Source organism: Crocuta crocuta, unplaced genomic scaffold, assembly GCF_008692635.1.
Source record: "Crocuta crocuta isolate KB4526 unplaced genomic scaffold, BGI_CrCroc_1.0 scaffold97, whole genome shotgun sequence".
NCBI classification, from domain to species: Eukaryota; Metazoa; Chordata; class Mammalia; order Carnivora; family Hyaenidae; genus Crocuta; species Crocuta crocuta.
The window spans coordinates 2,322,086-2,347,091 of record NW_027531999.1 but is presented as its reverse complement, the minus strand read 5'-3'; the positions used below and the strand labels follow the sequence as shown (position 1 = coordinate 2,347,091).

Here is a 25,006-nt window from a genome sequence, read left to right as displayed (position 1 = left end):
AAGGGTAAGTGGCACCACCTGATAATTCACATTCACTAAATTGTAAAAAAAAAAAAAAAAAAAAAAAAAAAAAGGAAAAGAAGTTATAATTTATGAAGATAAAATTATCCCACTACTTTTAGAGAAAAAGTATTAATGTAAATAAGCACATGAGAGCATGTATCTATCAGATATCTGCTAATCCAAAAATAATAAACAAATTATGCAAACTTTAAAAAAATAAGTAAATAAAGCAAAGTTAAGATAATAAGATATACTTGACAATAAACCATTCATTCATATTTACCTTGTTTGTTCACTTATTTGTTCTGCAAGCCTATTGCATGTCAGAAAACAGACTCAAAGACAAAAGAAAATACTACCCTTGCCCTCCAGGACACCCAGGTAGTAGTTCTCAAGTGAGAGCAGCACTGCTCTCTTCTCCCTTGCTCAAGTATTTGACACCATCACATTTAAGAAAGAGTTATTCCTGTATTTACTGGGCAAGGATCATGAATACAAGGGGCAATCCCACACAATGAAGAACTAAATGCATTAAATGCCAAATGGTATCACTGTTTTAAAAAAACAGAAAAAAAAAAAAACCCCAAAAACTTAAGCTCATAGATACACCGAAAAATTAGTAAAGTATTAGACAAAGATGAACCCAATTTAATGATTCAGGATCTTAAATTACTTCTTACCATACTTAATTGGTCCTGTAGACTGTTCCTCATCACTACTGAAGCTATTCTCTGAAACAGGTTTTCTCCAAAATTTTGGCTTCCATTTTCTTTTATCTTTGTAGGTTGTAAATGGAGGTGCTAAAGTAGAAGATTATTAGTTGATATAACTAGTTTCTTACAGTTCTTAAGGCTACCCACACAATACTCAAAAAAAGCTAAATTTATTCTGTTAGGCAGAAATGACAAACACACATATATATATTCTGCCTTACAAGAAGAGACATTTATTCTACCCTGTAAGCATGTTATATATATAAATACATATATATTTTTGAAAACATAATGCCAAAAAATTGGCTATCATAAAGAAACTACAAGGTCCTTTTGTGTGTGTGTATGTGTGTGTGTGTGAGACAGAGAGAGAGAGAGAGAGAGAGAGATACTCACTATGGCCTTTACTTTCATTGACATTGCTAACCAGGAGAACAGCCATCTGGTCCATTGACATTCGATCTTTATTTACTCCAAAAAGTTTCTCAACATATTTTTCTGAAATTAGAGGAATGCTATCTTCATAAAAAGGGTAAAAAACATGGATCATAGAGACGAGACTTAAAGAGTATAAAGTGAAGACCAATTTAAAAATTAAAAGGAAGTATATGTTATTAGTCAAAAACACATATGCCTCCTAGAGGGCAAGGACTCCATTACCTTAATGACTGCGGCAAATCCTACACATCATGCACCCAATTTGGGCTTAAAAAACAGAAGTATTTTCTGAAACAAACTAAACAAGTAGGTGAAAATTAAAGTCCCAAATTGAGAATGATCACATTGATTCAGTGACTTTACAATCACGTTAGGTTGTGATTAACACTAAATTTAATAAACACCAATTCCTTTATTTCCAAAAAACTTGTACTTCAAGGTAAATCTGGAGAAAATCTTAACAGTATTTACTCACAATTTCTGACAGTAATCTACACTTCCTATAATATCATAATGTATAAAGTCCTTTTTATTTCTTTGTAGAATATGAAATCACATTCATCTTAATTTCCAACTTTTCTCTATTTTTTTAAAACAATAATGCATAAAAATAGAAGTCTATTTTAAAATCAATAAAACTGCTAAATGAACATGTTAATATATTCTTCCAAATAAACTGAACTATCTAGATGAGCTCTGTCCAGAGAACTTTCCACAATGATGGAAATGCCTTATATCTACACTACCCTATTGGTAAGCACTTACTGCTATTGAGATCAAAAACAGCTATCAAGCACTTGGAATGTGGCTACTGCAGCTAAGGAAGAAATTTTAATTAATTTATATCTGAATAGCAACATGTGGTTAGTAACTACTATATCAGAACAAATCTGGATAAAATGCCACAGATGAATGTACTGAATTATTACAACTACTTAAAGATGCCAATAACAAAACATACAATTTTTTAATTGCTTAACTTCAAACTTTCATTTGGAGAACAAGAGGTTTTTAAGTACCTGCTGCAGCAGCAATTTCTTCATCAGTGCTTGTCTCTGAACAACCAATCAAAGATAGATTGTATGACAGAATGTCCTGGAATAGCTGTTTTCGACTAAGCGTATAGTCTTGTGTATGCTGCCTAAAATATAATAACAACACAGACAAGAGAATTATGTACACATCAAAACTAAATAACCAAGACTCTTTTAAATTATAAAACATTCACAAATAAAAACTACTCACCACTGACAATCATCATCATTACATGTTCCTGTTAAATCAAAACGGCAGAAACACTGATCGGGTTCAATCATATTACTGTATGACACTGAGCTTAAGGGAAGTTTTTCCTTGGTTCGATAGTATGGACTAAACCTGAGGAGGAGAAAGGCAGACAGGCACATTATACTCCATAAACATTCCCCAGGAAATGAAGAAATTTTTTATATTTTCCATTAAAATTTCTATGCTTTGAGCTTACTATTTATTTATCCAAAATGAACTCTAAAAAACCAGAATAATCAACTGACAGGGACAACTACTTTTGTACCTAAAACACAAAAGATCTGAAAAAACAACAAAAAACATCGTATTTAAACCCAGTGTTTTATCACAAAATAAAATGGTATATAATATTGGCATTTTTGCACGTTACCAGCCAACAAAATAACTAGGGGAAAAGTCTGTACTACTTGATAGGTGCTTTACGATTTTATAATTAAATCCTACCCATTTAGTTTCACAAAGTCCAGAAGTCTTTAAAAAAAGACATCCACAAATCTAATCATCTGAAAATGTCTAAATCAGTTTGATGAACGCTGGCCAATGCATTCTTTAGAATAATGGTAAAATTCTTCTTAAAATTTAAAAATACTTGGGACACCTGGGTGGCTGAGTCAGTTAAGCATTAGGCTCTTGATTTTGGCTCAGGTCATGATCTCATGGTTCATGAGATCGAACTCTGCATTGGGCTCTATGCTGACACAGATAGCCTGGTTGGGATTCTCTTCTCCCTCGCTCTCTGTCCCTCCCTTGCTCACTGAACGCATGCTCTCTCTCAAAATAACATTAAAAAAATTTGTTTAAATTCTCATTCAACTCCAGTTATTTTTCCTAAAATCCCTAATAGACAGTAATCCAGTTTTCTCCACAATTCCCCAACAGCCAGAAATTAGGATTTGGTAGGAATAAACAAACCCACTATGAGCTAAACTTTACTTCCTAATATGGTTCAAATCTGACAAGATGATTTTATTTTCCCTAAGAGGACAAGTTCACTTTTCAGTCACCAAAATAAAATTATTTTTTCGTTATCGTTAAATATCCAAGTTTATACTATAATTAAGATCCAGGAATAGGCCTGAAATTCAAGCTTACTGAATCTTTTTTATACCTGTAAGACTTAAAAACTAGAAGAGGACTATGATAGGGTCTAAAAGGACATGGCTTCACTTCTGTTGTTTTACTCTGTGCTGTCACAAAATCCACATCCACAGAAATCTCCTACAAAAGAAAATAATAATTACATAAAGCAAATAAGCCTAGGGTGAATCCTACATTTTATACAGAATATGAAATGTTCAGATACCTGACCATGCAAGGCCTTTTCGGTAACGCCTACGGTGGTTTTTAAAATCAGTTGTTTTAAACTGTCAGCTTTTGAATATAATTTTTGCAATTCACCAATTTTTAACCCTAGAAAAAGTTCTGGTTTTTCTACCGTATTCTTAGCAGGTTTGTTTATGCATTCTTTGTTAGGTGTATCAGTGTGCTTAAGGTTAGGTTTAGTAAAAGAATTAGACTCTAAGAATGATCTCCTTCGTTCTCTGTTTGAACCAGACAAAATCTCATCATCAACATCATTCTCCTCAGTGTCCAGACTTAATTTATCTTGAGTCAGATCATGAAGTGATGGCTGAGGTAAGGAAAATTCAGGTTCCTCCTCCACAACTGGAGCAGTATTTTGTTGTTCCTTTGCTTTGAGGGCCCGGGCTTCTTTTAGTTTCTGAATTTTCAGGGCATATTCATATTCTAGCTTTTGTAATCGTCTTTTTTCCATAGCAATTAGTTCTGCTGAATGCTTTCTTGGACTTGATATTGGAGAATTGTCCAGTCTCATCATTTTGTTTGGCTGAGGGATAAAATGATATACGTATTTTACATTGCTAGGATTTCATAACCAATTCTTGGTAAGATAAATGTGTTATCCCTACAATACAATGCGAACAGTATAAAAATCACTGATGAGAATAAAACAATTTTACAAAAGTCCCCAACAGTTATGCCAGTTAATCTATAATCTATGGGAAAAAAAAAAGGAAAACAACTAAAAAATTAAGATTCCAAAACTGTGGATGTCATTCAAAAACAAAACTTTAATATTTCTGAACATGCAGGAAAAAACAAGTTATTTTATACATCTCATACCCTAGAAAGTATCATAAAACTTTCTCCTTTCCAAAAATAAAATATTCCTACAAACTTACTCCAAGGCGATCTTGTTCCAGTTTACGTTTTCCTATTTCTTTACTAGCCACTGCCTTTGCCCGAGCAAGCTCCTCTCCGTACTTTAGAGTCAAAGCTTTCTTAATTGTAACACGTTGTTGAACTTTGTGAATCTGAAAATAAAGGATAATTCTGAAAATGTAACTGTAAACCTTTAGAGAGGAAATACCTTCTCCTTACACACAGCAGTTTTATTAGAGTATTCAACTGAAAATAAAAATATTCCAATATTATGTCTCAATGGAAAACAATACATAGGTTACACACTTTGATGGCTCTGGTTTATGGTTTTGTTTTACAAAAAATTTAGCCCATAAAATAAGTAGTAATGTAAGACTACAATATCTTAATTTAAAAAAAGAACATTACTTGTTCCTGAAGCTTCTTCAAAAACATTCTGTTGACACTGAGAATTTTCTCTGTTGCCTGAAGCTGTTCTGTAAGTTTTGTAATCTTTGTTTCAGCATTTCGAACAGATTCTTTCTTCTTAGCTTCTTGCTGTACTAGATTCTTTAGAACAGACTCATCTTTCATCAAGAGAATCCTAATTGGGAAATAAAATTTTCTCAACTAGTAGACAAATACCAACAGAATAAAAAACTTACAAAACAATAGCTCATTTCAAAAAATATTATTAATACAGATGAAAATTTAAAAGGATTAAAGTTTTCATATTTGCTAATCACTCAGGTATTCAAATAAACACTATTACATTTTATGAAAGCCAACTATGGGTCTAATCTTTTTCAAAACTATCACTTAAGTCTGAATAATGTGAATTACAGTTGAAAAACTATTACTAGTAGATGTAATCCTATAGGATCCCCAAAAAATGAGAACCAAGACAGAAAATTGTTGTTTAGCTTCATTTATAATGCTCTTTATACACAAATAAATATAATCAAGCACACTTACAAATCTCCAACCCATTTTGTTTAAAGCTAGGCAAACAAGGGGAAAAGGAAGTCTAAATTTTTTCAACAAGAATTGGCATCTAGAATGAATCTTAAAGCCAGAGACTATGTGAGAGAATGGGGAGTAGAAAGACAAAGACTTTTTTAAACCCTTTTCACCTTGCGACTGGGTAGCTCAGTCAGTTAAGCATCCGACTCTTGATTTCAGCTCAGTGATGATCTCATGGCTTGAGGGATCAAGTCCCACAATGGGGTCTGTGCTGACAGTGTGAGGCCTGCTTTAGATTCTCTCTCTCCCTCTTTCTCTGTCTCTCCCCTGCTCTCTAATACATAAACTTTTAAATAAATAAATAATAAAACCTTTTCACTTTTTATTAAAGTTAATAAATAAATAGAATCTAAATTAAATTTATTTTATTCTCTTTTAAAACATACACAATACCATTTCTCACAAATTTTGGAGATTTACGGTCACCACAGCACTTCATTTATGAAGCATATTTTGCATATCTCTATTATCAGGATGTGTCTTAACATTATCATATATCATAGTTTGGCTAGCAGCAGGTTTTCTTTCTTAGTGCACAAAATAATGGCATATTTTAATTATGATAAAATATGGTAGTTAACACAAAGACAAATACTCAAAATACTTAATCCCCAATGTCTTGTTCAAAAATAAACAACAGGGGCAGCAGGGTGGCTCAGTCAATTAAGTGTCAGTCGACTCTTGGTTTCAGCTTAGGTCATGAGCTCATGGTCCTGAGATGGAGCCCTGCACCTAGCTCTGTGCTGACAGCCTGGCAGCATGGAGCTTGCTTGGGATTTTCTCTCCCTCTCTCTCTCTGCCCCTTCCCCATGTCCACTCTCATGTGTGCGCATGCTCTCTCTCACACAAAACAAACTTGAAAATAAATAAATAATAAAAAAAAGAAATGAAGAATAGAATATGCTTTTGTTTACTTATAAATATTTACATGGTTCTTATCTCCTTGATGCCTCTCCTTGAGGTATCTATGTGTGGTGTCTTGTCAAAACACTCCAAATTACATTCTTTTTCATGATTTAAAAAAATGAAGAGTACCAAGGTGGTTGTAAATTCTACTTTTTTCCCTTCACTAATTAATTATGGGTGGATTAACTTTTGAAGCTTGTTTTAAAAACCATTAAATTTATACAATGTTAATGATTTTTAACATTTAGAATTAATCCATCCCTGTAATCATTTTTTCCTATTAACCTTTGAAGTTTAAGAATTGGTTAGTCAGTCAGTTATTAAAAACAGAATAGGGAAAGTCTCAACCATCTTTGCACAGAACCCCCCCTTACACGTGCAAACCTACAGGGGGACTAGCAGAACAAAACTCACAAGTACTGATGTTAACTAAAGCCATTTTGCTCTTCATCAACTAATGATTTCAAGGTATACGGAGTGAAAAAGATATATAGCCATAATATAATATTTCTATCAAATATACGCTAATGGTCTTCATCAAAGACCATTACAAAAAATCTAACCACATATGAGGACAAATGTTAACTAAACTTAATGTAGTGATCATTTCATGGGATATACACTTGAAACTAATGTGTTAATTATACCTCAATAAGATAACTTTTCCAAACATGCTAATAATTAAAATGAATTCTATGACTCATTATGTTCATCTCGTGAAGTTATACATTTTCAAAAGTTTGCAACACCGTTTGGAAAAATAGTAATTTCACAAAACATGTATGCTTAGGATTGCAACTTAATACAACACATTTATAGTAACACCAAATTTGACTATATGCTGTATTGAGCAGACTAAGTAATGACTATTACCAACAACTGAGTCCACCTTCAACAACAATATGGTTCTAATAAAGTTATTTCAAAAAGAGGTCAAAGTTTTAAAGAAAATTCCAAAACAAGGAGTTTCACAAATGCTTTTAGCAATGAATAAGCCATGTATATATCTAAAGGGGAAAAAAATCTCCTCTAAAATCTTGACATTTTTATTTAAACATTAATACTATCACTTTATATAAATGTATTATTCAACAAAATGATAGCTTTCTATAGTTTTGCCAAGTATAAAAGAATGTGTAATTATAAAACATAGTTATTACTGACATTAGCTGCAAAAATCTATCATTCACATACAGGTACATTTAAATTTATGCTAATAGCAGATAATGAGGCTCACCTATGTTTTTTAAGTTTCGCTTCTGCATCTGTAACCTGCTTAGTAACCATTGCTATTCTGCCAATCCCATCAATTTCTACATCAGAGTTTGCTGGGGATGATGAACTTGTCTTCAGATGATCTGATTTAATCAAACGCTGCTTTTCTCGACTAAAATAATCAATAAAAGTAGATGAATCACACCAAAAAATAAACTAAAATTACTTATCTTTAAAGATGTATTCTATTTCATAAAATAAAGTAAAAATACTAATCATATTGACTAATAACAACACAATATGCATGACCAAGCTGGCATTCAAAGTTGACAGTGTACAATAGCTTAAGTATATAGAGTTGTCAAATCATAATGTTATACACCTGAGACTAATGTAGTATCATGTGTCAACTACTGAAACTACAAAGGCAATCTACTACTGATACTGTGTTTTCAACTTTACTAAGGTGTAACTGACAAATAAAAATATATTTAAAGTATAAAAAAGTGTAGTTCTCCTTTATAGCAGCTTTAATCCTTTTCTAAGCTGTTTTTATCTCAGTGCACCATTGTATTCAAGTCTATAAATGATCATCTGGCTCCCCCTCCAGTTAATTATAAAAACATTAACTCTGTGTTTTGGATAAAAATCAGCATCACTCACTGCCCAGTGCCAATAAAGTATATAAAGACTAAATTAAGTATTAAAAGAGCACACATCTTTAAAGCTAATTACATAAGATGCTACTTACTTGGCAATCTCTTCCTTTAACAATCTATATTCAATCTTCTTTTCTTCAGGCAAAGCTTCAGGTGTTCGCAAGGGATCGTTTTCTTTTTCAGATTTTGGAGGTACTTTCGGTTTTGAAGCTTGCTAGAAAACAGATGAAGTCAACCAGATCAACAGCTTTCAATAATCCCACACTAAGTTTTATATTTTACATTCCAACCCAGTGCACGTTTAGCTATTTAGAAATAACTGAGTATCTTCATCGTTACTTTACATTTCTTTTCTTAAAACAACACAGCTTGTTAAACACAACTTAATTCTATGATCCACTAAGACCTACAGTTTTAAAGGAATAGAACTAAATCACACGAAATCAACATATGCACAACAAGAATGGGGGTAAAAGTTGTACTGAAGTGCCCGGGTGGCTCAGTCGGTTAAGTGTCCAACTTCGGCTCAGGTCATGATCTCAGTTTGGATATTCAAGCCCCACATCATGCTTGGTTTGGGCTGACAGCTCAGAGCCAGGAGCCTGCTTTGGATACTGTGTCTCCGTCTCTTTCTGCCCCTTCCTTACTCATGCTTTGTCTCTCTCAAATACATAAACACCTAAAAAAAATTGTTTTGGGTCGGGGGGCGCCTGAGTGGCTCAGTCAGTTAAGCATCCGACTTCAGCTCAGGTCATGATCTCATTGTTCGTGGGTTTGAGCCCCGCCATCAGGTTCTGTGCTGACAGCTCAGAGCCTGGAGCCTGTTTCAGATTCAGATTCCTGTCTCCCTCTCTCTCTGCCCATACCCCATTCATGCTTTGTCTCTCTCTGTCTCAAAAATAAACTATTAAAAAATTTTTTTAACTTAAAAAAAAATTTTTTTAAGTTATACTGAGATCACACAATTTAATAAAAGCTTTTTACTGATAACATGGTACAATTCCAAAGCAATACATTTCCTTGGTATAGAGGATAATTATCTACTCAATTTATTTTGAAAAAGATACTAGCCAATTCGAATAAAAATAGACTTTAATAGTTAAGTCTAACTAAATTTATACATGCTTCATTACACAAAGTCCTAAATAACACAAATACTTAAAATACTCCCACAATTCAATATATTAAAAACTTAACACTTCTAAGGTCTAATTTTCAGGAAAAACTTTAATAATGATCAATAAATCATCTTTTCATCTTTCATTACTGCACTTACTTCAGCAGTTCGCCTTGCTTCCTTAATCATGGACTCCAATCCACCAAAAACACTATTTGTTGCCTTGGAAGCCTCTCCATCAGATTCACTATCATCTGAATCATTCAGTGTTACAACCACTGATTTGTGCTTTGGAAGCTGCAAAGAAGATAATACATCTGTTACTCTTGATGACAGAAGTTATCTATTCTTTTCTTGGCTCTACCACAATTAGATATGTAGCCTTGGATAAGTCACTTCACCTCTCTGAATTTCAATTCCTAAAAATAATAGATTCCAAGTAGATAGTTTATAGTTTTTTATGGTTATGTTGCCTAACTTTGTCTCACTTCACTAATATTGGTTATTTGCCTACAAAATAATATATTCTATACTGTCAGTCTTTCTAGAAACTTACTATGACCATCCTTCTCATTAAGTTTTATATTCTCCAACTTTCTAGAAAGAACCATAAATTAACTCTTTTACAACCAAACAAAAAATAATTCTACACAATTACTGATAAAACTTTTTGGCTTTTGTGGTTATAGAGTAAGTAGCCAAAATCAGTTTACCTATGGGAGGCAAGTTTTCAACTTGGCTTTGCTCCAATTATTTTAATTCAAAGCCATTGGAAAACAAGGTAAAAAGAAACCGTCATTTCAATCTCTTTAATGAACGTCAATAAATATAAATAAATTCTGCCATTACAGTATATTCATCAACTGGAAAAATATGAGGACAGTATAAACAAAGATAAGAGAAATAAAAAATATACATACAATTTGCTAATAGTAACTCTAGAATAAAGAGATAATCTGAATGGACCAATTTATATAGGAAAAAAATGGGGAAAAAAATAGCAAAAGAAAGCATACCACTCTAATGAGAATGATTACCCAAAAACATTACCACTAAACCTTTATTAGTTTTTAAGTGAAGAAACTGCCCCATTTCAACAATTAAAATTTTTTTGTTTATATATACATATATAATTTATATATAAATAAACTGGGAGGAAGGGAGTAAGACAGAAAAATTACATAAAATTTCTCACAAGCTGTGTAACAGTAGGATTAAATAGTTTGCTTGTTTTTACCGAGATCACAGTTCGTGGAAGACGAGGTCCTCTATGAAACTTTGGATTCTGAATCCTAGGCTGAGATACTGTATTAATACTGACTATTGATAGATTGCTTCTTGGCACAGGCTGTGAATTGTTCAGAACTGGAGGTGAAGGTGGGTCACTATTACTGGATGTTTCCTAAATAAGAAAAAGATAAAATATGAAACATTTTTACATAAAGGGACATTTCTGTCATCTTTAAAAATCTTGTGTAAATTATTTTCAGACTTAGTGCTACTATACTAAAAAAGCCCAATGAATCTCAAACAGAAAAGCGTAACTACCTAAAACTAAGCTCAAGAGCACCACCTAGAGGTTCAGGCACCTAAATTACCTCTGGCTTAAAAGCTCTTTTATTTGCAAGAGATTTGAGTAGCTCTTCTCGAAGCAGCATTTCTTCCTCCTCTTCCTCATCTGCAAAGGGTGGTTTTGGAGGCTGTTCTGGATCTTCAGGTGGGAGAGGTGGTAAAGGTGGTAGAGGAGGTAGAGGTTCAAGAGAAACACACAAGCCTTCCACATAAGGCTGGCTCAAAGGTGGCATAGACTAGTTATTTTTAGAAAAAAAGAAATAATAATTACAAAGCAAATATTACCAATTCAAAATGTTTATCTTTGGAGCTACATTAAATTTAAAAAGGTAAAGTTTAAATTACTACTTCAATTATAAGCAAAGGTGAACTAAGCATCCTATAAATCTTAAAACTAACCCAAATTCAATATTCAACCATGAAAAAAGTATAATTTTCACAATAAAAAAATCAATATTTGAAACATTTAATTTATGAACTTCAGGGCAATTATAGAAACTCCTCCATTATCTTTCTTATTTTCATTTAGCATTCTAAAAGAAATTTAATTTTGCATGGTCTTTCCCTAATAGATGACTACCTGAAAACAAGTGGAAATACTGAAAACAAAGATGATAGATGTGTAAGTCAAAAACAAAATTAGGCACCAAAAGGATTCTGAAAATGGTCTAGAGTATCTCAAGAACTGTCAAGAACAATCTCTTAAATCCTTGTGAAATGGCTTCTTAGAAATTATAAAGAAAACTAATTGTATACAAATCCTTGAGTTTGGAAACAATTTGGTTTCAAAGACCTTCCAATATTTCCCTTGGCACTTAGCTCATCCATTCCCCATTTCACAAAAGAAAATATTCCAAGGAAAAAAAATTTTCCTTCGCTCTGTGCTCTAATACTTCCCTCACCTTAAGCTAGGATACCAGATGTCCACCGAGGAACTGTGAAACGGCAAAATTCCCTCTAACTCACTGAGAGAAATCCAGTGGTACGTAGGCTCTCTCAACCTCAAAATAACTTCAGAACTTTTACTTAATGATTCCCTCACTTCCTTTTTTCCTTTTTTTTTTTAAATGGAAGACTGGCAGTTCTTTAAAAGAAAGATGGGGGGAAAAATCAACTTCTACATAAAATGATCTTCTTTCGCTGAAATTTCAAATTAAAAATAACCATATTCACCAAAAGAGGACAAAGAATTTATTTCTAGAAGTATCCTTCATGAACCTAAATCCCAACTGCCAAAAAAGATAATACAAAACAGTAGATAATCTTACTCTTCTTTGGAATAAATTTTTGGGAGTTGCTACTAGCTGAGAAGGAAAAAGGAAACATGCTAAGTACTGAACAAAAGGAAACAAGAGATTAAAAAATAGCTATGAGAAAGAACCTGCCATATGGACAACCTACCAATAGACAATTAACTATTTATTCTATAGGTTTCTTAACTATTAATTTTGGTAAACAAGTCTAATTTAAGCTCTTTTCAAACATTAGCTACTTTTAATTACCTGCCAGTTTTTCAGAACAAATTAGAAAAGACACAAAACAACATGTAATTTTCTTAGAAATCACATCAGTTCTCACTTACAGAAACCTGAGGTGGTGGAGGCAAAGAAATAGATGGTGCTGGAGAAAAATACCCCAGTGAACATTCAGAGAAGAACGGTGGTTGCACCGGCGAAGGGGCTGTAAAAAATTTTTTCTTTAAGAATTTACAGACAAATATACTTCAATGGTAATAAACTAAGATTATGACATGTTTGAAGAAATAATACATCGGAGTGCAAATTAATCTCTAACAAATTCTTTAATCTCCGTGAATCCTTTCTACCTATTTAAAATTATCCTTTATCATCATAAAGTCAGCCTTCCAACTTAAGCTGACAATCAGTGCCTTAAAACTCCTTAATTTTGGGAAAAAAAAAAAAAAACAAAACCTCTCTAGTTTGTTCCACTTTTCACCTAAGTATGGAAATAAGGAATAGAGCAGGAAAGGCAAGAAACATACTTTTTTTCTTTTTTACAAACACATTTTTTAAAGGAATAATAAAAAAATATTCCCTATTCCCTTGAATCTGCTAAAGTGCCCTAACCAATAAAACAAAAGAAAACCAGTGATGTGGTAATTCCATTCTTCCCTTCATGTAGAGCAAAGAAATGAACTTTTAAAGTTGTATAGAAAGAAAATAGGACTAGGAATGCAAAGAACTACCTATTATACTTAATCAATTAAATGTACACTTTGTCACATAATTCTAAAATAGAATCAATGCACCTCTGTTAAATTGTTAGCAGGTTTTCTTCCATGGTAGCAGATAAAATAACTATGCATTTTATCTTCAGTGATTTCTTAAGACTGGGTGAAATATGGCAGATTCAAAGACTATTCTTGCTACCCAGTAACTATATATAAACTTCAGGGAAAAACTAATGCTTCTTTATCCCAGGTGTCTCACAAATCAATGTGGCTATTACCCACATGATTTATATGGTTAACTTGTACCATATAATGACAGCATTTGAATATACATTGGCCTTTAGAACACTTTACTTCTTAAAAATCAGTACCTATAGTGAATATAGCAAACAGTTAAAATTTGATAAAGCTGAGTGAAGAGTACATTCTCCATTAATTTTTTAAAATCTATTTATTTAAAGTGGGCCCTACACCGAACATGGGGCATGAACTCACAACCCCAAGGACAAGAGTCACATGCTCTACTGACTGAGCCAGCCAGGTGCCCTATATTACAAACTTCTTTTGAAAGCATAGTTCATAAAGTTATTTTTATAGAAATAGAAAATATTAACAATATTATCAATACTTGGGAATGCAATGAATTATCTCAAAGAATCTACAAATAAGAAAACTTAATACTGACCAAAGAGTTACATGTCGAAATAAAAACAGGGATGCTTGGGTGACTCAGTCAATTAAGCATTCAATTCTTGATTTCAGCTTAGGTCATGATCTCACAGTAGTGAGATGGAGCCCTGAGGCAGGCTCAGCTGCTTGGGATTCTCTTGCTTTCTCTGCCCTTCCTTTGCTTGCACTTGTGCTCTCTCACTCTCAAAACAAATATAGATGTGAAATTATCAAGCATCAACCTAAAAACATACAATATAATGTGAAATTATCAAACATCAGCCTAAAAACAATTAACCTAAAAACAAGCACTTTGGGTAAGCATTTCTCAAATCATATAGATTTTTCTTTGTCTCTGTCTAGACACACCAAAGCAAGGTTCTAGTTTTGTTTGCTCTGACAATAATGACAACAGGAAGAAATACACTGATCATACAATCTTTCAACTAAGTTAAGTATTCCAGTTCCCAGAATGGCAACTGCATTCGGTTATCTGCCTTAGTCTTAGGTGTGGTTATTTTTTAAAATTTTTATTTATTTTTGAGAGAGTGAGAGCACACGTGCACAAGCTGGGGAGAGGTCGAAAGAGAGCATGAGAGGATCCCAAGCAGTCTCCATGCTGTCAGCATAGAGCCCGACATGGGGCTAAAACTCACAAACCATGAAATTATGAACTGAGCCAAAATCAAGAGTTGGACGCTTAAATGACTGAGTCACACAGGCACCCCAGTCTTATGTATTTTAATTAGTGAGAAAATAGGCCTCTCACAGAATCACCCTTGAATACCTAAGCAAGTCTCTAGCTCTCAAGAATAGAGTCATATTCTAGAGTAGGCAATCGAATTGAGGTACTGCCCTGATCGGTTCTAACCAGCCTCTCCTGAGATGCTACTAGTAATACTTTCCATCTGCAAATTCCTTGGAAGTAACATCACTGGAAGGAGAAATGAAGTCCCAAGATTTTTTTTTTTTTACAAAAGTAGAAAATATCTTTAATATAAAAGTAACTTAAGAGATTTATTGTGTTCTAATTAAAAGCAGTGTTTTCATAGTTCCAACTATCTTCATATTTAGATCCAACCATAAATAAAGGAGTTTAAACACTGTCTCTTTATTTAAATCCTATCTAGAAACAAGCACCTAGAAATAAAGGTTCATAATACATACTTAAGGTTTGCTTTCAGAGTATTTATACCATTAAATGTCTACAGTTACAAAATTCACCAGCAAATATCACCTTTCATTACACATTTCTTCCAAGGTTTGGGTAGCTTCCAAGGTTTGGATCATTTTCTACTTATGAAAATTTGTGAATAACGCAAATGTTTTAAGTTTTGGTTCATACCTGGAGAATTGGTTTCACTATCTGTATCCATAGCAACTTCTTCATAGTTATCATATTGATATATGCCTCCTCCACTATCAGTAGGTTGCTTATCTAAGGATCGTCTTAGGTCAGGATCTGAAGACTAATAATAACATAAATATTTTTTCAGTTTCAAAGTATTTTCTGTCTTAGTCTATTCTTATGCTAAAAATTATGAAACAGTTGACAGTTATCTTCTAGGGAACACTCTCAAAAATCATATTCCTCTGTAAAATTAAGATGTTCAAGTTCCTGAACACTTATGGCCTCTATGAGAAACTATATGAATAAACCCAAGTTTTAGGTCTCTGAGACTATATTTTGGACTATTTCCAAAAAATCTAGTAACATCTTAGTTATGGATACATTAATGAAAGCTGAAAACTAGAAATTCTTAGTTGACATGTTTATGTGTAGTTTTATTTCTTACAACGTTTCACTCAGAGACAGTTCTTAACAAACCAAAATCTAATAAAACCAATCCAGATGGATAGAGTCATGTAAAACTACAATATTTTTCTCTAAAAGAGATTCTATCAAAGTACTTTTTACAATCTCAAACTGTATTGATAAATTCCTTGCTTTAGCAAACCTAACTCATGACTCCCTACAAAGTGCTCTTATTTTTTAACATCCCTCTCTTCAATAGTCCATTTACAAGTATAGTCTCAAATCTCAAAATTCTGAAATTTGTCACTTAATACCACTAGAGACTGGTATTAAATCACCAGTTTACTGCCTAACACCATCCATAAAAACCAGTGACTTAATTATTAATGACTTTACGTAATAAATTCTTATTGCTTAAACTAAATGTAACTAAAGTAACCACAAGCAGTAAGCCTATGATGATTTAACATTCTTTAAAATATTCCATGCCAATTGGTCATGACACACTTCTAATTCTACAGTACTAAACAAATGTTAAAAAAAAAAAGAAAACTAATGAAATTCTGCCCTTATACCCTTATAAAAAAAGGGTATGGCCATTTTTTTTTTTTTTTNCCACCCTACAATTTAGTAATCTTACTTTCTTCTAAATAGAGAAGGATAAAATAGCCAAAAGCAGACTTGGCTAACCATATTTTAGTCTTTCATTTCTTCTATTTCTATTATCTGTAATTACATACAACTCATTCTCAATTATATAAGTTCTCAAACATTCCCATCTACCCAAAGTTATATCAAGTTCTATGAAATACAAGAGATCTACACTTTTTCTTAGTTGACTGAATTTATGAAATAAGATAACAAAGACACTTATATTTGAATAATGTTTTGATTTTATATTTTAGCACTCTTTACCTTACTTCTTGATCTCCTCTTTCCACCAACCAATTTCATGAATCGATTGTACTGCTCTTCCTGATTTGAGAGATCTCGAATTTTTCTGATCTCTTCTTCTCTTTTCCTTCTCTCTTCTTCTTCAGCTTGTTTCCGCTGATCTTCTTCTTTCTGTCTTTCCTGTTCTTTTTGTTGTTGTAGTTTCTTCCATGCCTTTGTTTGCTGCTTCCTTAACGCCTGTTTAGCTTTAAATAGAAAATACAGGAACATCAGTTATCTATTAGAGTCAGAATTTCCTAGAAAACAAGAGCTTTATAATTTATTTACATTATTAAGTCAAATATACAGCTGTTCTTCCAAATTCTGTTTATACATGATTGTTCCCCATTCATGGCCCTGTAATTCTGTAAATTAAAATCTTTCCAAGTTAAAATCTTGAAATTAGGGATGCCTGGGTGGCTCAGTCGGTTGATTTCAGCTCAGGTCATGATCCCAGGATCATAGGATAGAGCCCCACATCAGGCTCTGTGCCGAATGTGGAACCTGCTTGAGATGGTCTCTCGGTCTCTCTCTCTCTCTCCTCCACCCCACTTGCACTTTTTCTCTAAAATTAAAATTTTTTTTTAATCTTGAAACTATAGTGATATATGAAATCAATTAAAAGAATTTAACAGAAATGATCGATCACCTGTAGTGCTAACTTTTTTGGCTGAATGTGTTTTTGTACTGGTTTTAACTTTTTGCTGTACAGTTTTCGTCTTAGTCAACTTTTCTTTGCTTTCTTTCATCACCTGCTGTTCTTTTTGTTGCCATTTTTTACTGGCTGACTGAAGAGCCAAAAGACGAAGTTGTAGTTCAGACAGTTCCTCTTCATCTTCGCCAAGTTTCTTTAAAAAAATAAATAGTTGCAATTTTTTAGTTCTATTATTTGACCTTAAGCATTTTACCAAGTCAAATCTTTCCTAAAATCAGAATTTAAAGTTAACTGTAAGGAAATATTTAAATAGCAATGTAAGTAAAATAAGGAAACTAAACTACTTACCACAGCCCTACACCCTAATTCAGTCTCTATGATATAGACCGAAGATCATCTGTAAAGAGTGTGTGTGTGTATGTAAGTTGAAGAGTTAGAAGAGGTGGATATAACTGACTGAATAGGATGGTGCAAAAAAAGAAAAGTTAAGGGTCAGAGATCAGCATTTAACTGAACTTCCCTAACAAGAAAGTAAAAATCTGATGACAATGAATGCAAGAAGCAATCAACCCAGAGGCAAGGTAAATGAAGAAAGTCTCTGTTCCTCCCTCATTTGCCCTTTGTCTCTCTCAAAAATAACTAAATGTTAAACAAAAAAAAACGGGGGGGGGAGGGGAACCTGGGTGGCTCAGTCAGTTAAGCATCTGACTTCAGCTCACCCGCATCAGGCTCAGTGCTGACAGCTCAGAACCTGGAGCCTGCTTCAGATTCTGTGCTTCTATTCTCCCTATTCCTCCCCCACTGCCCTGTCTCTCTCTCTCAAAAATAAACACTTAAAAAAATAGTTTTTTAAAGAATAAACAATGAAGTGGTTCCATAATCATGTGATTTACGAGTCTTACAAGGAATACAGAGAACAAGTACACTGAATGTCAAGGTTGAAATTTGCAAACTTTAATAAAAAATATGTATTTTGTGGCACCTGGGTTGCTCAGTTGGTTAAGTGTCCAACTCTTGGTTTCAGCTCTGGTCATGAACTCACAGGTTTGTGAGTTCGAGCCCCACATCAGGTTCTGTGCTGACAGTGCAGAGTCTACTTAGGATTCTCTCTCTCTCCATCTATATCTACCCCTCCCCTGCTCGCTCTGTCTCTCTTTCAAAAATAAACTTAAAAACCACATTTTAAATATGTATTTTATAATTCTTTAAATTAGATTTACTTATATTTGAACATTACATGTTCTGAAACTACAGACGCTTATCGGAATATTTAAAATATTTTGAACACCCAAGACTTTTCTTCAGGGAAGCTAAAACAGGAAAACAGGTTAAGAACAAATGTTTGAAAATTTTTTTCCACTTGAACTACCTTCTTAAAGTTTTCACTCTACCTTTTTTGAGATAATTTAAAAAAATTAAGCTATTCTCTACATTTTAGCTAAAATGTAATGTCAGACAAACAAAGCAGAGGTTCTAAATTGAGTACATGGATTTGGTGCGAAGAAAGGTTTTGGGAGTCCTTTGGCCTCCCCACCCTTTAAAGTTAAATGCAAAACTGTTTTTCCTTTATGTGCATGTATAAAGCAGGGAATCAAAAGAGACTAAGACTCACAAAGATTAAGGCCCACTTATCTAATGACTTTTACTTATAGGTGAATTGTGATCACTTTTTTCTAATATCAATTAAATTCTTTAACTAAGATAGAGAATCCAGGGGCACCTGGGTGACTCAGTTGGTTAAGTGTCTGACTTCAGCTCAGGTCTTGATCTCATAGTTTGTGAGTTCGAGCCCCATGTCAGGCTCTGCACTGACCACTCAGAGTGGAGTGAGCCTGGAGCCTGCTTCGGATTTTATGTCTCCCTCTCTCCCTGCCCCTCCCCATGCTCGTGTTCTGTCTCTCTCAAAACTAAATAAACATTAAAAAAAAAAAAAAAAAGAATCCTTTCTTTATGGATCCTTCCTATAGGTTTCACTTTACTACTGTAAGTGCCTAACTGAATTACCATCATGTATTTCAGTACTTCAGTTTATCCAAACCAGGATATAGTTACTGTTTCCACTGCTTGGAAATATATGTAACAAATGAATTAAAAAATTATCTTTTCAGGGCGCATGGGTAGCTCAGTCAGTTCAGGGTTGGACTTCAGCTCAGGTCATGATCTCAGAGTTCATAAGTTCCAGCCCCACGTGAGACTCTGTGCTGACCACTCAGAGCCTGGAGCCCATTTTAGATTCTGTGTATCCCTCTCTCTCTGCTTCTCCCCTGCTCTTGCTCTCTCTCTCAAAAATGAGTGTTAAAAAATTAAATGAAAATTTAAAAATTAAAATTAAAAAAAGAAACATTATCTTTTTTTACTATGTCACTTAAACATACCAATTCTACTGCTTTGTACAGACATTCTAAAGCTGTGCTATCTAGTATGGTGGCAATGAGCCCCATGTGACTATTTAAATTTAAATTAACTAAAATTAAATAAGAAATTTAGTTCCTCAGCCATACTAATCACATTTCAAGTGCTTAAAAGCCACATGTGGTTAATAGCTACCATACTGCAGAGTGCAGATAAAGGACATTTCGATTACTGCAGAAAATTCTATTGGATACTGCTGATCTAGAGAATTTAAAATAAAGCTATCATCACCATTCCATTGATACTTAAAAGTCTTTGATTATTTTTTGCAATTACTCCTTTTGTAATAAAAGAAGAAATTACTGATTCTGTCACACAACTATATGCTACTTAAAGCACCTACCTGATCATTAAGAAGAGCACTGAACCTCATTCAACTACTTGCTCTGACACTTAAGTCCTACATAACCTTAGGCAAGTCACTTAATCTACCCATATGAATCTTACCTCATCTGTAAACCAGATAATTTCAACTTAATTTATTAGGTTATTGTGAGAATACTCAAAATATATATACACCTGTGTATATGTGTGTGCATATTATACGTATCTGTTATATCATCAATCTTAAATTCAGTACCATCTCTTTCCTAAAGATCTAGGCCTTCTGCATCATTTTGATTTACTCATAAAAACCAAGTGAAATCTGGGGCGCCTGGGTGGCTCACTTGGTTAAGTGTATGACTTTAGCTCAGGTCATGATCTCACCATTCGTGGGTTCGAGCCCAGTGTCAGTCTCTGTCCTGACAACTCAGAGTTTGGAGCCTGCTTCAGATTCTGTGTCTCCCTCTCTATCTGCGCCTCCCCCATTCATTCTCTGTAAGTGAAATCTTAAAAGAAGGAACTGAAGGTATTTCATCTCTCTAATTCAATGAAGAAAAGGCTTGGGCTGGAGCACCTGGGTGGCTCAGTCAGTTGAGTGGCTGACTTTGGCTCAGGTCATGATCTCGAGATTCATAAGTTCAAGCCCCTCACTGGACTCTGTGCTGACAGCTCAGAGCCTGGAGCCTGCTTCAGATTCTGTGTCTCCCTCTCTCTCTGCCCCTCCCCTGCTTGTGTTCTGTCTCTCTCACTCTTGAAAATAATTAATAATTTAAAAAAAAAAGAAAGAAAAGGCTTGGGATATTAAGAGCTATTATGTACCAAACACAGTACTTGATGCTTCTGTACTTTATCCTGTTGAACCTCACCACAGTCTAGAAAACAGAGGACATTAAATTCATTTTGTAGAAAAGAAAACAGAGGCAAGTAAAGGCTAAAGAGCTTACACAAGATCATTCAGGTAATAGGAGGAGCTAGCACTAAAGAGCTGGTTAAGGTCTAAATCTAAAGATTTCCCATAAAGGATAATCTCCCAAAAGTAGTAAGACACAATCTCTGGGTGAAAATTAAAAAGTTTTAAAAAACTAATTAACAAAAAGGTCATCTATGTGTATGTGTGTGTGTATACATATATCAATTAAATTCAGGGCGCCTGGGTGGCTCAGTTGGTTGAGCATCTGACTTCACCTCAGGTCACAATCTCACAGCTCATGAGTTCGAGCCCCACATCAGGTTCTGTGCTAACAGCTCAGAGTCTGGAGCCTGCTTCGGATTCTGTGTCTCTATTTCTCTGTCTGCCCCTCTCCCACTTGTGCACTCGCATGCGTCATCTCTCTCTCTCTCTCTCAAAAATAAACATTAAAAAAAATTTCAATTTGATTTAATTGAACCCAGTACAAAGATACTTCATGACATCTCTCCAGATTTTCTTATACTTATGGCTTATATCCAAATGGAGGTAATGATGAAAGAAAATAGGTAAAGAAAACGAGCAAAAAGCAAGATAGAATCTTCTTTCAACAGAAGTGAGCAAAGCAGTACAAGAATCAGTTTAACAGAGACACCTAACTCCAAAAAGCAGTATCTTACCTTTTCAGATAAAATGTCAGAGGCACTAATTCTTCTTGTTAAATTTTGTTCTTTATCTTCTAATCCTTTAAAATAAAACAGCATACTTTGAATACTCAAAAAACAGCTACAATCAATTTAAAATAAAATGCTGTATGATATTTAGTAGTGATTATTTTAAAAGGTCTCTCATTTCCGCAATACCTGAGCCAAAAGGAAAGGATGCTATTAGAATGAAAATCTGACCAAACTTCTCATACCAGCTTTCTCTCTGAAAGTTATAAAGCAAAATTATTAAAAATATCAAATAAGTTAAAACTGTACTTTGATAAAATGACTTCTAAAAGTAATTATTTGAGGAACAGAATTTCCATTAAGCTGGCAGGTATCTTATGAACACAATGCTACCTTAAAAACCAGTACAAACCATAAATATAAGTTTACACAAAGTTTATAAAAGCAAGTAATGGTTTAATTCATCAAACATGTACTCAGGCACTGTCCAACCACGGTTACAGTTCTCTACAATACAATTATTTCAATTCTGTCTCCAATTTCAAAATGAAAATTGGTGTTGTACAGTCATGCAGTATTACCTAGAATACTAAACTGAGTTAAAGACAATCATCAGGATATACGTGGTAGTTAAAATGATAATAATTAAGAACACCCCTGGAGAATGGAACACTGAGAAAGGACATCCATCAGTAAGAAATTATGAATGAAAACTAATTATATTTTTTAAAAAAGTAAAAATCAGAAGGTTATAAGAAATTCAGATGTGTATGGCTTTACAGAAACCCCACATTTTCAAAATTATCAAAACATCACTGAATATAGTAGATACATCTACTCCCTATACAATATTCTAGACATTGTAACCTAAATGGTCCCTTAAGAATATAAAACAATTATCCCAGTCCTTTGCTCAAGACTCCATAGTAGCTCACATTTCACTCAGTATAAAACACAAAGTTCTTATAAGGCTCTGTATGATCTATCCCAACCCATCATCCCTAACGTCTTCTCTCCCACTATTCAGCACTACTAAGTAACAGAATCAACAAGAATGGTGGCTCAGTTGGTTAAGTGGGTTAAGCGTCCAACTTTAGCTCAGGTCATGATCTCACGGTTTGTGGGTTCGAGGCCCACATCAGGCCGTGTACTGACAGCTCAGAACCTGGAATGTGTTTTGGATTCTGTGTCTCCCTCCCTCTGCCCTTCCCTGCTCATGCTCTGTCTCTCTAAAATAAATAAACATTAAAAAAAATTTTTTTTTTAATCAACAAGAATGCTTGTTAAACATAGACTGTTGGTCCCCACTTCCAGAGTTTCCAATTCAGTAGATCTAAGATAAGGACTGAGTATTTGCATTTCTATCAAGTTCCCAGTAAGGCTGATCCCATGACCAAAATTAGAAAACCATTGCTCTATTTTTCTTTGCTTAGAAAGCTCTTCCCCAGATACCCATTTGGCTATTCCTTCACTGTCTTCAAAGGCTTTGTTTTAAATCTTTGTCCAAATTCAGGCTTCTACTGATCACTCATTAACACTGCAACTTATTCCCGCTATCCCCCTCCTACTTACCCTCTTATACTTTTCCATAATTGTTATTTACTAATCATATTTACTTTCTCCCTTCTAAAATGGAGGCCAGTGAAGGCATAAATGACTGTCTATTTTGTTCACGGATATATTTCAATAAGCCTGGAATTAAAGTGCTCAATTTTGAGGGAATGGAAGAATGAAATTATTTTGTAGGAAAATGAAAATTACTTTTGCAATTAATTTTGCAATTACATCAAGTAACCCAGCCCTGACTAGTTTCAGTATTCAGGTAAGGAGTAGAAAAGCAGACTGCATTGGATTAAGAGGGAATGAGAGGTAAAATGAAGAGAGTCAGCACAGGCTAGCCTTTCCAGACGTCTGGTTGAAAAGACAGAAGTTAAGGGAGAATACAAAATGGGGAGAGGATGATTAAATTTGGGGAGGAAAAAACACGAATGTTTAGAATAACCACTTAAGAAGAGAATGTTGGTTAAAGATGAATCAAAATAAACAACAGATGGAGCAAGGTCCAAAAGATGGTAGAAAGTAGAGCCAGGAGTACAGGTTAAAACAAGTGACCGTTAAACAAAAACAAGGTCTCCACCTCATCAGCGTGGAAACACTTAAGTGAAAATCAATATGGATATAAGTTTACAATCAGAAAGTGAAGAGCTGGAAGTTAAGTGAGAGAACCTGAAATAGGAGGCACACTCATAGACTGACAGCAGAAATAAAGTTAAGTAAAAGGCCTGAAAAAAATAATAAAGGTTTAGAAGAGTTGTTGAGAGAAACGGAAAAGCTGATTGATCACTAACAACTTAAAAGCTTGATGGCAGAGCTGAGTCTTACCGAACATGGGGGAGGGTGGGACAGTGGCAGCTGAAGGATGCATATGAAGACACAATAATCAAATAATTTATGGATTCAGATAAATTTTAGCTTTTTTGGTTTTCCTCCAATCCCTCCTTTCACACTGCTACCACTTTTCTAAAACAGATACCTGATAACATCATCTTCCTGTTTAAAAATATTCAGTGGCATACCTGATGTTTAAGAAAATCTAAATTCCTTAGTCAAGACATTTAAGGTCCTTTGCAATCTGATCTCAATCTACCCTTTTACCGCTCCCAGAAATATACCATATATCCCAAACTGTACCCATACTAGATCAATCTCAATTATTCTTTAAAAGTTCTCTGTCCTTTATCTGCTCAGATGGTTCTTTCTAGCTTCCCAAGTCAAAAAAAAAAAAACCCAAAAAAACACCTCATATTTTTTTTAGGTACTTATCAAACATTTCTATCACTATGAAAATTTTCCAAGCCCAGGTGGACATATTTGATCCATCCCCTGTATTACTGCAGGCTTTCACACCTAACTTTTATTATACTCCTATGTATGCTTTTATACATAACTCATTATTTCATACATAACTCTTATTAATAGTTACTTGCATGTCTCTTCTATCCACTGAGTTACACTTTTTGAAACTGCTTGCCTGGAATCATGGTACTAAACTGAAGAGGAAAAAACACATCCCTGATTAAGTGTAACCAAAATCAGTCACTACTCAGGTTTACAACCCAATTTATACTACATGGGTGGCCTTGAAAACTTTGAATATAAAGTACTCCCAGAGCAAGTCTACTCAGGTGCCTGACAGTGGCAAAAGCAAGCTCTTTTAGAAATTCATATTTGTCCAGGTCCCAAAAACTTCCCACCAAAAAACATGAAAGATGAACACCTTAAAAAAAAAGGAAAAAAAGAAAAAGAAAACAATCATTAAACATTAAAGAAAAGAAGTTACCAAAATATGGGAAACAGAAATGAAACCCATAAAAACCTCAAATACTGGAAAT

General features: G+C 33.9%; 1 protein-coding gene across 1 annotated transcript in view; it reads right to left on the bottom strand.

The window, feature by feature from the left end:
• ZFC3H1 (zinc finger C3H1-type containing) overlaps positions 1 to 25,006 on the bottom strand; it is a 53,232-nt gene that overhangs the window by 17,574 nt on the left and 10,652 nt on the right. The window contains exons 3-20 of the mRNA XM_077775196.1: positions 21,621 to 21,685; positions 17,292 to 17,490; positions 16,625 to 16,848; positions 15,299 to 15,422; positions 12,676 to 12,773; positions 11,120 to 11,329; positions 10,759 to 10,923; positions 9,681 to 9,818; positions 8,497 to 8,618; positions 7,768 to 7,917; positions 5,031 to 5,205; positions 4,643 to 4,774; positions 3,745 to 4,287; positions 3,550 to 3,659; positions 2,400 to 2,531; positions 2,174 to 2,295; positions 1,113 to 1,214; positions 684 to 803 (exon numbers count right to left, since the gene is read on the bottom strand). Of these exons, the coding sequence (XP_077631322.1) occupies positions 684 to 803; positions 1,113 to 1,214; positions 2,174 to 2,295; positions 2,400 to 2,531; positions 3,550 to 3,659; positions 3,745 to 4,287; positions 4,643 to 4,774; positions 5,031 to 5,205; positions 7,768 to 7,917; positions 8,497 to 8,618; positions 9,681 to 9,818; positions 10,759 to 10,923; positions 11,120 to 11,329; positions 12,676 to 12,773; positions 15,299 to 15,422; positions 16,625 to 16,848; positions 17,292 to 17,490; positions 21,621 to 21,685 (2,931 nt within the window). The remainder of the gene's footprint in view (positions 1 to 683; positions 804 to 1,112; positions 1,215 to 2,173; positions 2,296 to 2,399; positions 2,532 to 3,549; positions 3,660 to 3,744; positions 4,288 to 4,642; positions 4,775 to 5,030; positions 5,206 to 7,767; positions 7,918 to 8,496; positions 8,619 to 9,680; positions 9,819 to 10,758; positions 10,924 to 11,119; positions 11,330 to 12,675; positions 12,774 to 15,298; positions 15,423 to 16,624; positions 16,849 to 17,291; positions 17,491 to 21,620; positions 21,686 to 25,006) is intronic.